The 12102-nt window shown below is 42.7% G+C and overlaps 1 protein-coding gene across 3 annotated transcripts in view; it reads right to left on the bottom strand.

Annotated features, from left to right (window-relative positions):
- Positions 1-774: 774 nt before the first annotated feature.
- LOC110503780 (alpha-2-macroglobulin) overlaps positions 775-12102 on the bottom strand; it is a 29879-nt gene continuing 18551 nt past the window's right edge. For all 3 annotated transcript variants that reach the window (XM_036961906.1, XM_036961907.1, XM_036961908.1), the window contains exons 27-36: positions 10895-10969; positions 8989-9154; positions 8700-8896; positions 8164-8379; positions 7842-7960; positions 7282-7372; positions 6992-7060; positions 6677-6782; positions 2770-2811; positions 775-1131 (exon numbers count right to left, since the gene is read on the bottom strand). In XM_036961906.1, coding sequence (XP_036817801.1) covers positions 1109-1131; positions 2770-2811; positions 6677-6782; positions 6992-7060; positions 7282-7372; positions 7842-7960; positions 8164-8379; positions 8700-8896; positions 8989-9154; positions 10895-10969 — 1104 coding nt within the window. In that variant the 3' untranslated portion in view covers positions 775-1108. The remainder of the gene's footprint in view (positions 1132-2769; positions 2812-6676; positions 6783-6991; positions 7061-7281; positions 7373-7841; positions 7961-8163; positions 8380-8699; positions 8897-8988; positions 9155-10894; positions 10970-12102) is intronic.

Below are 12102 nucleotides of genomic sequence, written 5' to 3'. Positions count from 1 at the left end.
GGCTGTGCCTTCACTGCCGTGGCTGAGGAGAATGGTCATTGGAGAGAGCCAAGGGGGGTGGCACTGTACTGTGCTGGCTCTGGTATTTTCTAGACACATTCTCCTTTCTGGCACAGTTCCAGCAATTATGCTGAATGCCCATTGGAGAACCCTTTGAATAACCGTTTTGGGTTCCAGGTAGAACAATTTTCACTGAATGTTCTACATGGAACCAGAAAGGGTTCTAAGCTGGAACCAAAAAGGGTTCTCCTATGGGGACAGCCAAATAACCCTTTTTTCTAAGAGTGTAGAGACTACATAATGACACCACAGACAACAGTACTGGATATGTAATAAATCACTCTGTGCCTTGAGATGTCATAATACTCCTCGTCTGTTAACTGAGCAGAATCGTGCTGGTCTACAATCTTTGTTGTTGAATTCTCATACTGTTAACAGCAATACACAAGTGCATGTGAACAGTAACCTCCCCTGAATTTCAAATCAAGTTCCAGCCCCCACTACATCCTATGCACTTTCGGATTCAGGGAACATTTCAGCTTTAATAGAACATCAAATGATCAGGTAGCTTGACATCATCATTGGAAAGGATTCAGATAGGCTACACGATCACAACATTTATAATCACCATCTGAATATCTTTTTTAGAGAAGACTACGCTGTGATTTTGAACATGTAATCTTCAGATGTTGCTATGGATTCAAACCACTGTAGACTCAACATGGCCATAGTTTCACTGAAACATTTAATTTTCAGTAGATGCTGTCGTATGCATTTTCATCATCGCAGTAGAAACATTGAAATGTCTCACATAACTTTAATAGCAGGTTTAGGGTTACAACAGCAGGTTGTGACATGTGTTAGCACAAATCAAATTAACAAAATAAAAAAAGGAGTTAAAAAGGTAAAATCCTACGGCCCATCTACGCCCATGTATTAAAATGTTTTTGTTCACAATATTAAAAACAGATCATGAGTTGGTCAATGTGTTACCAGGAACTACAAGCATCAAACCAAATAAATGGAGAGGTTCTATGAGCTCTGCCTAAAAAAAACACATGACTTCCTACACATGAAAGCACTTGGTCGGGTCCAGGTCCACTGTCTGTCACACTTCATTGACTTCGTCACCTGTGAAAATGTCAAATCATCAATAGAACATTCCCTGCTTGGCCTAGGACTTTACTCCATATAAAACAATGAGCATCAATCTTCACAGGGCCGGCCCCCGACCAAATAATATTAATATATATTGAGTATATATTGACATTAAGAACACCTGCTCTTTCCATGACAGACTGACCAGGTGAAAGCCATGATCCCTTATTGATGTCACTTGTTAAATCCACTTCAAATGAAGGGGAGGAGACAGGTACGTTTTTTATTTTTAAGCCTTGAGACATGGATTGTGTATGTGTGCCATTCAGAAGGTTAATAAACAAGACAAAAAAAATGTAAGTGCCTTGGAACGGGGTATGGTAATGGATGCCAGGTGCACCGGTGTGTGTCAAGAACTGCAACGCTGCTGGGTTTTTCACACGTTTTTTTTCTCCACAGTTTCCCATGTGTTGTGTGTTATAATTGTAGAATACACAAGGTGCAGTTTCGAAATCTTGTTGTGGATCAGCAGTTTCTCTTGTTATGGCCATCACTCAATCAGCCATGTCAGCTCACAATTCTTAGATTGGAGTCCCTCTGGATGTGCCCAATTAAAGTAATCGTCCACTTGATCAAAGGCACCAACAGATTTTTCACCTAATTGGCTTGGGGATTCGAACCAGCAACCTTTGCTTTTAGTGGCCTTTTATTTATTTTTTGTAGTACGTTTACTAGTTTCTCCTCAATTTCATAATATCCAATTGGTAATTACAGTCTTGACCCATCGCGGCAACTCCCCTCCAGACTCGGGAGAGGCGAAGGTCGAGAGCCATGCGTCCTCCGAAACGCGACCCTGCCAAGCCGCACTGCTTCTTGACACACTGCTCGCTTAACCCGGAAGCCAGCCGCACCAATGTGGAAACACCATCCAGCTGGTGACCGGGGTCAACTTGCAGGTGCCCAGCCCACCACAAGGAGTCACGTGAGCGCAAGGTGGACAAGGAAATCCCGGCCGGCCAAACCCTCCCCTAACCCGGATAACGCTAGGCCAATTGTGCGCCGCTTCATGGGCCTCCCGGTCACGGGATTGAACCCCGATCTGAACCCCGCCTCAAGCACTGCGCCACTCAGGAGGCCAATCAGCCCAACGATCTTAACCGCTAGGCTATCTGCCACCCCGCTGATTTTGTTAGTCACTCTCATATCATTAACATGGCATAAGTCTTGACAAAATGTGTAGAATTGCAGGACATTAGCTTTAAAAACATAAAAACGTATCTCAATCCCATGACAAAATGGGAAGAATTGTAGGAAATTAACTGTAAAACTACACATTTTATACTGTAGAATTGCATGGAATTTGATATAAAGTTGCTAAACTTCTCTCTGAACCATGGCAAAATCTGTAGAATTGCCAAAAGTTTGCTTTAGAAATGCAACATTGTCTTTACTCCCCATGACAAATGTATAGAATTGCAGATAATTAGCTTTACAACAAATATATTTATCTCCGCTGTCAAGAGGGGGGCCACTAAATGTTTTTCCTGGGAGGTGCAAATCTCACTTAGGGCACTCAAAAGGCTAGGGCCGGCCCTGCATCTTCATTCCTGTCATTTAAGCATGAGTATGAGAAATGTAGGTTTGGTTATAGAAAGGTTGTTATGTACTTACTCTCTGCACACGGGGAGCTGTATTCACTCACAGCTTCATCACCTGGGAACAGAAAAGAGGAGAATGCAGAGGTCAGTTCCATTCTAATGATAACTACTTCCCTGACAGTCAACATCATTCAATTCCCACTTCAATGGTGAACCAATGGGCCCATACTGGTGAGGTCTCATTTCCTTCTTCAGGGAACTAGAGTTATGGACAGTACCAGGCAAAAGTTTGGACACACCTACTCATTCAAAGGTTTCTTAATTTTTTTACTTTGCGGAATAATAGTGAAGACATCAAAACCATGAAATATGGAATAATTTAGTAACCAAGACAAAGTGTTAAACAAAATCAAAACATGTTATATTTGAGATTCTTCAAAGTAGCCACCCTTTGCCTTGATGACAGCTTTGCACACGCCTGGCATTCTCTCAACCAGCTTCATGAGGTAGTCACCTGGAATACATTTCAATTAATAGATGTGCCTTGTTAAAAGTTATTTTGTGGAATTGCTTCCCTTCTTAATGCATTTGAGCCAATCAGTTGTGTTGTGACATGGTAGTGTTGGTATACAGAAGATGGTATTTTACCAAATAGGGCTAAGTCCATATTATGGCAAGAACAGCTCAAATAAGCAAAGAGAAATTACAGTCCATCATTACTTTAAGACATGAAGGTCAGTCAATGTGGAAAATGCATATTCCCCCTCAGGAGACTGAAAAGATTTGGCATGGGTCCTCAGATCCTCAAAACGTTCTACAGCTGCACCATCGAGAGAATCCTGCTATGGCAACTGTTCGGCCTCTGACCGCAAGGCACTACAGAGGATAGTGCGTATGGCCCAGTGCATCACTAGGGCCAAGCTTCCTGCCATCCAGGACCTCTATACTAGGCAGTGTCAAAGGAAGGCCCTAAAAATTGACCCCGTACGGCCAGCGGTATTGGAGCGCGCAGTCTAGGTTCAAAAGGCTTCTTAACAGCTTCTACCCCCAAGTCATAAGACTGCTGAACAACTAATCAAATGGCTAACCAGACTATTTGCATTGAAACCCACCCCCCTTTTTTTACACTGCTGCTACTTGCTGTTTATTATTAATGCATAGTCACGTTACCCCTACCTACATGTACATATTACCTCAATTATCTTGACTAACCTGTACCCCCGCACATTGACACGGCACTGGTATCCACTGTATATAGCCTCGTTATTGTTGCTCTTAAATTTCTCTTACTTACGTTTATTTAATTGCTTTGTTGAGGGCTCCCGAACAGCGCAGCGGTCTAAGGTTGTGGCGTAACTACAGCCTGGGGTTTGATCCCAGGCTGTGTCACAACCGGCCGTGACAGAGGGTCCCATAGGGCAGTGCACAATTGGCCCAGCTTTGTCCGGGTTAGGGGAGGGTATGGCCGGGGGGGGGGGGGGGGGGGGGGGAGGCTTTTCTATTCTGGTTAGAGACAGTTTGTGCTGTTCTGTGAAGGGAGTAGTACACAGCATTGTACGAGATCTTCAGTTTCTTGCATGGAATCGCCCTAATTTCTCAGGACAAGAAAAGAGACCGACGAGTTTCAGAAGAAAGGTCTTTGTTTCTGGCCATTTTGAGCCTGTAATCGAACCCACAACTGCTGATGCTCCAGATACTCAACTAGTCTAAAGAAGGGCAGTTTTATTGCTTCTTTAATCAAAACAACAGTTTTCAGCTGTAAGGTCTAATACCTGTTGTATTCGGCGCATGTGACAAATATAATGTGATTTGAAATCCATAGAATGCCAGACTTTGATGACAAAATTTCCCCACGACTGCCCGCTGCACCACCTTCCTGTTCAAGTGAGCACAGGTAAGTCGAAAAATGTATTGTATGCTGCTGCATAAATTATGTAATATGCCAGGGAGATACGTATACTGTAGCTAATTAAGTAATACTAAGTGTATGTTGTGTAGTAAGCTATTATTAGCCCATGTGCCTCACCCTAATAATTTGGTCCCTTTCCCCCTCATAATTTAGGCTAATGTTAGGACTTGGTGGTGCACATGTAGCCTATAGCCTGTTTAGAGAAATGTAGTCATTGAATATTGTAAGAGCTTTCATTGTCTGCTTATATGCCCCCTTTACTTATCCTACGGTTCTGACTTGGTGTACAGGGAGAATACTGTCAGAACGCCCATGTTCTGAATTATGTCGCTGTACATTTCAAAAGTGCTGAACAAATAGTTATATTGACTACGTCCGTCCTAGCTCGCTCATTAATGTCTTAACTTCTTTGGGGTAGGGGGCAGTATTTTCACGTCCGGATGAAAAGCGTGCCCAGAGTAAACTGCCTGCTACTCAGGCCCAGATGCTAGGATATGCATATTATTACTATTGAAAACATTTGGATAGAAAACACCCTGAAGTTTCTAAAACTGTTTGAATGATGTCTGTGAGTATAACATAACTCATATAGCAGGCAAAAACCTGAGAAACAATCCAACCAGGAAGTGGGAAATCTGAGGTTGGTCGTTTTTCAACTCAGTCCCTATTGAAGATACAGTGGGATATTGGTCATGTTGCACTTCCTAAGGCTTCCACTAGATGTCAACAGTCTTTAGAACCTTGTTTCAGGCTTCTACTGTGAAGTGGGAGAGAATGAGAGCTGATTGAGTCATGGGTCTGCCAGAAGGCCATGTGCTCAGTCAGGCGTGCACCCATGAGAGTTAGCTCTATTCCCTTTCATTTCTAATGACAAAGGAATTCTCCGGTTGAAACATTATTGAAGATGTATGATAAAATCATCCTAAAGATTGATTATATACATTGTTTGACATGTTTCTACGAACTGTAATATAACTTTTTTGACTTTGTCTGGACCTTGTGCCTGCGCATTTGGATTACTGCACTAAATGCGAACAAAAAGGAGGTATTTGAACATAAATGGACTTCATCGAACAAAACTAACATTTATTGTGGGACTGGGATTCCTGGGAGTGCATTCTGATGAAGATCAAAGGTAAGTTAATATTTATAATGCTATTTCTGACTTTTGTTGACTCCATAACATGGCGGGTACCTGTATTGCTTGTTTTGTTCTCTGAGCGCTGTACTCAGATTATTCCATGGTGTGCTTTTTCCGTAAAGCTTTTTTGAAATCTGACATAGCAGTTGCATTAAGGATAAGTATATCTTTAATTCCATGCATAACAGTTGTATTTTCATCTAAATTTATGATGAGTATTTCTGTAAATTGACATAGCTCTCTGCACTTTCCCCGGATGTTTTGTGGAGGCAAAACATAACGCGCCAATGTAAACAGAGATTTTTGGATATAAAAATGAACTTTATCGAACAAAACATACATGTATTGTGTAACATGAAGTCCTATGAGTGCCATCTGATGAAGATCAAAGGTTAGTGATTAATTCTATCTCTATTTCTGCTTTATGTGACTCCTCTCTTTGGCTGGAAAAATTGCTGTTTTTTTTGTAATTAGGTACTGACCTAACATAATCGCATTGTATGCTTTTGTCGTAAAGCCTTTTTGAAATCGGACACTGTGGTGGGATTAACAACAAGTTTATCTTTAAAATGGTGTATAATACATGTATGTTTGAGGAACTTTAATTATGAGATTTCTGTTGTTTGAATTTGGCGCCCTGCACTTTCACCGGATGTTGGTCAGGTGGAACGTTAGCGTCCCACGTAACCTAGAGAGGTTAATCGAAATGACGTATTGCCTCTTATCCGCTCGTCGTCCCCTTATGCCGTAGTTTGTACATCTCAAATGTCAGTAGAAACCACATTTGTTTAGGCAAGTCAGCCATATGAGCCATGTATTGTTTTCTTTTAAAGGCAGTAAAATTAGGCTGAATTAACTTTTTCACTGCCAGACAAGGGTTTCTGTGCATGAGATGACATTTTTGCTGTCTGTGTTAGATGGAATTCTTACTTGTCTGGTAGTAGTCATACACTTTCACCACAGCTGGTTTCAGATTCCTCACAGGCACATCCTCCTCTATGGCCAGGCTGTACGTCTTCGTTTCCTTCTGCTTGAGCTGGAAGAAAAGGAATAACATTTGACATTGCAGTTCAATGTTATAGATTCACATAGTGTCACTGTATAAAACCTCCACTACAGTCTTACTTTGATGTTACTGTTCATGTTAAATCCAGTGTGTAGATGCAAATGAGACCACATCCAACTAGGTTCTGTAACCGATAGACAGCCCCGTTTAGATGCAACATTCATTATTCATGTTCCTACCCCATCTAGGTAGATGATGACATGTCCTTCCTCCAGGTCAACACGTTTGACAGTGGGGTCATTTTTCAACTGGAAGAACAGAACACAGGACAGTGTCATAGACAGTACAACTTATACGTTCAAAGGACAACTACTGGCATTACAATTAGAACAGACGCCATTATCATGTTATACATCAACTAATCCTCAAGGTGATTATACTTAGGGCCTGGAGTGTTCCCTAAACTGGTAAAACTCCTGGCCCTGATTAAATGGTGTTCCCCTCAACTGAGGTTCTCTTATTGACTCACAGGCCTGAGGGAGGACTTGTCCAGGACGAAGCCGGAGAGAAGCTTGACATTGATGATCACCATGTTGGTCTCCTCTCGCCGACCATTGTACCTGTCAGTCACAGAGTCAGATGAAGGATGGATATTATCTTAAAGGTGCAAATATGCAGGAATCGCTCCGCCATTTCCTGATTGCTAAAATTCTACTAGTTAGCTTAAGTTAAGTTTGTGACAAACAAGCAAGAAAATCATTGTACACTCTCTAAACCGCTTTGAAATATATTTTCAGTAACCAAACATTTTTTATTTTATGCTGTTCAAAACCAAAAGTAAAAGACGCAAAAACGATACTTAAGAATGGGAATCATAAAAATAGCGCACATAGAACAGATCTAACAGATCTTAGACTTGCTGTCAATAAGGATGACAGATCTATCTCATATTTCTACATGAATTTGGTCAGGTCGCCCAAAAAGTTACACAGTGCAGCTTTAAAGATACTTTTAAAATGCATCTACACACTGGTGGTTCAGTCATTATTTTCAGCTGCTATTTCAAGGGTAAAAGGAATACCACTGTACCTGACAGCCACAGACACGATCAGAGATTTCTGGGTGCCGTCACATTTCCCAAGCGTCTGTGTTGAGATGTTGAAAGCAGAGAAGTCAGGAGGAGGGGGAATATTGTAGTGCATGGCGATCTGAAAAGACAGACGATACTACTGAGATGCATGAAATCAACATACACATTTCAATGAACAGTAGCACACATGCATTTCCATTAATGCTGAAATTCTAGGGTTGAAACGTTAGTTGTTGTGCAACAGTGTGCTCTACTGAACACAAACCAGATACTACATGCAGTACTGAGAGGCAAAAAAGGGAAAACCGACTGGAGCCTGACCTGCACAAACACGCAGCTCTTGCCCTGTGCCTTGATGTTGTAGTCCCCAGGGACCTCCCTCAGCTGCTCCTCCTGATAGAGCAGCCTGTTGTTCTGATTCACAGTAAACTCCATCTTCAGGCCGCCGGCCGAGCTCACACTGACTGTACTAGCGCCCTCTGGACTGAAGGTGGCAGCACCGTACTTGGCCAGGGCCTGCAGTGCAACCACTGTGTCCTGGTGACAGGGGTGAGGTGGGAAGAAAAGTACTGTTGCAAAAACAAATCCGGGTCGACTATAGCTTGGGTATGGATGGAGAGAATCAATATACTAAAGCAATACATATGAAGACTGTAATATGAAGCTAAACAATTCAAGGAAATCCATGTGTTGTGTTATGAAATTATTGTAAAGCTTTAATACAAATGTCCAATTTACTACATTTCATATACAAATAAGGCTTTGGTGTGATCCATGTTTGGCCATGTACTAACAGTAGCATCTATTGGCAGAGGAGTTGCTAGAGTAAATAAATGTCTACCAGACCAATAAAGTACCTGTGTGGAGGCGAATCCTCCGTAGGGGTTCTGCTGCTGGGCCAGCCAGCGGACGATGCCAGTGGAGTAGTCCAGCCCAAAGCCTGGCATGGTGGGACCGGAGAGCAGCGCCAGCAGCACATAGGATGTCATCTCTACCTCCAGAGAGTCCGTCTTCGTCCCAGAAGCCTCTGCTCTCTCCCAGTGACGATTGCCACCTGTGGGAATTTTCATTGTCAGTGGTCGGCAGTGACCGTTTTACAGCAGACAAAGGTAGAGAGAGACATTTTCACCAAGAGACAAGACATACCGGAGGTAGCAGCTATCTTGTCCAGGTGGGTGATGAGCTTGGCCCTCATGTCCTGGTTTTGGGCCAGGGTGAAGGTGTAAGATAGCAGGGCCATGGTGTAGGTGTTCTCCAGCTGGTCAGACACTGCTGCCTTCAGACACATCAGACTCTTCTCCACCATGGGGTCCTGACACACCCACAGACAACATGATTGTGTTTATTAGGCACCAAACAGAGAAGCACTGATTGAAACTGGAAGGGAATATCTGGACCAATAAGAAACATGCACATTTTCAGTTGCAAAATGTTCATGGGTTTTCCATTGCGCGCCCTAATGAATACAACCCAGACCTTTATTACATTTTAAATACGGGTATGAGTACCGAATCATTTTAGCAATATAAATAAATTAACTAGTGTATATACTGTGTACAGTGACAGAGCTTGAGAGGATCTGCAGAGAAGAATTGGACAAAATCCCTAATATATGTATGTATGTATATATATATACACACACACACAATAATATATTTTTGATTTTCTCCCATTCTTCTCTGCAGATCCTCTCAAGCTCTGTCAGGTTGGTTGGGGAGTGTTGCTGCACAGCTATTTTCAGGCCTCTCCAGAGGCAAAACAGTCGGAGGTCCTGAGCGCTCTGGAGCAGGTTATCATCAAGGACCTCTCTGTACTTTGCTCCGTTCATCTTTGCCTTGATCCTGACTAGTCTCCCAGTCCCTGCTACTGAAAAACACCTCCACAGCATGCCACCACCACCATGCTTCACCATAGAGATGTTGCCAGGTTTCTTCCAGACGTGACACTTGGAATTCAGGAAAAATAGTTCAATCATGGTTTCATCAGACCAGAGAATCTTGTTTCTCATGGTCTGAGAGTCTTTAGGTGCCTTTTAGCAAACCACAAGTAGGTTGATATCTGCCTTTTACTGAGGAGTGGCTTCCTGGAAGTCTGGCACTCTACCATAAAGGCCTGATTGGTGGAGAGCTGCAGAGATGGTTGTCCTTCTGGAAGGTTCTCCCATCTCCACAGAGGAACTCCAGAACTCTGTCAGACTGACCGTCAGGTTCTTGGTCACCTCTCTGACCAAGGCCTTTCTCCCCCGATTGCTCAGTTTGGCCAGGCGGCCAGCTCTAGGAAGAGTCTTGGTGGTTCCAAACTTTTTCAATTTAAGAATGATGCGGCCACTGTGTTCTTGGGGACCTTCAATGCTGCAGAAATGTGTTGGTACCCTTCCCCAGATCTGTGCCTCGACACAATCTGTCTCAGAGCTCAACTGAATTTTCCTTCAACCTCATGGCTTGGTTTTTGCTCTGGCATTCACTGTCAACTTTGGGACATTATATAGATAGGTGTGTGCCTTTCCAAATCAAGTCCAATCAATTGAATGTACCACAAGTGGACTCCACTCAACTTGTATAAACACCTCAAGGATGATCAATGGAAACAGGATGCACCTGAGCTCAATTTCAAATATCATTGCAAAAGATCTGAATACTTGTGTAAATAAGGAATTTCTGTGTTTTTATTTTCAATACATTTGCAAACATTTCTAAAAACCTGTTTTCGCTTTGTCATGGTGTATTGTGTGTAGATCGCTGAGGTTTTAAAACATGTTTTTAATCCATTTTAGAATAAGGCTGTAACGTAACAAAATGTGGAAATAATCAAGGGGTCTGAATACTTTTCCAGACAGAACTGTATATTGGGATGTTGTTTAACAAATTAGAATACATAGCAAGTGAGGTGTTCTGTGGGTGATATCGTCTTATTTAGAATTGTGTGAAGTAGTTGGGTGGCTAAGCAGAAATATCCACTAGGGCCGTTCATGTTTTGATAAAAGCACCAAATGTGGCCTTGTTAATCAATAAGATTTAAAAAATACTTGGATATGAAAGAGGTGATAACTCACAGAAGTGTTGCCATCCAGCTCCAGTAGTGCAGCGGTGATGTAGGCAGTGAGCGACACTTGATCCCCAACCCCTCCCTATGACAACAAAGGATGCCAGTAAACATCATACAGTACTCCAAGGTGTTAGTTTCAAAGTCACATTGATATCAACTGATATCGGGTAAAAACATTGCACTGTTTAAAACAACATTCACATGATAATGGTGCACAAAGATAAGGAACAGGGGGTAAAAAAACGTATTGTTTTGGAGATGCACAAAAGCTGTCGGGACTAGTCAGCCTGAGGTCCCTTTAGGGAGGTGGTGTGTTCTCGGGACTGGCTAAAACATGCTTGGGATTCTTGTTGTGCTCAGTGTGTGCCATTTTGTGCTCTTTTGGGGCACACGTGGGGTTCTAAGGTTCTCCTGAACAGTACATTATCCTACATGTCAGTGAAATATGAATTATGTAAAGTACAGTCATGGCCAAAAGTTCAGAATGACACAAATATAAATTTTCACAAAGTCTGCTGACTCAGTTTGTATGATGGCAATTTGCATATCCTCCAGAATGTTATGAAGAGTGATCAGATGAATTGCAAAGTCCCTCTTGGCCGTGCAAATTAACTGAATTCCACAAAAACATTTTCACTGATTCAGTTTGAATAACAGACGGGAAGCTTCAAAAGGAGGGTGGTGCTTGGAATCATTGTTCTTCCTCTGGTCAACCATGGTTACCTGCAAGGAAACATGTGCCGTCATCATTGCTTTGTCCAAAAAGGGCTTCACAGGCAAGGATATTGCTGCCAGTAAGATTGCACCTAAATCAACCATTTATCAGATCATCAAGAACTTCAAGGAGAGCGGTTAAATTGTCGTGAAGAAGGCTTCAGGGCGCCCAAGAAAGTCCAGCAAGCTCCATGACCGCCTCCTAAAGTTGATTCAGCTGCGGGATCGGGGCACCACCAGTACAGAGCTTGCTCAGGAATGGCAGCAGGAAGGTGTGAGTGCATCTGCACGCACAGTGAGGCGAAGACTTTTGGAGGATGGCCTGGTGTCAAGAAGGGCAGCAAAGAAGCCGCTTCTCTCCGGGAAAAACATCAGGGACAGACTGATATTATGCAAAGGGTACAGGGATTGGACTGCTGAGGACTGGGGTAAAGTCATTTTCTCTGATGAATCCCCTTTCCGATTGTTTGGGGCATCTGGAAAAAAGCTTGCCCGGAGAAG

This window comes from Oncorhynchus mykiss, chromosome 24, assembly GCF_013265735.2.
Source record: "Oncorhynchus mykiss isolate Arlee chromosome 24, USDA_OmykA_1.1, whole genome shotgun sequence".
NCBI lineage: Eukaryota > Metazoa > Chordata > Actinopteri > Salmoniformes > Salmonidae > Oncorhynchus > Oncorhynchus mykiss.
This window is presented reverse-complemented; position numbering and strand designations above follow the sequence as displayed.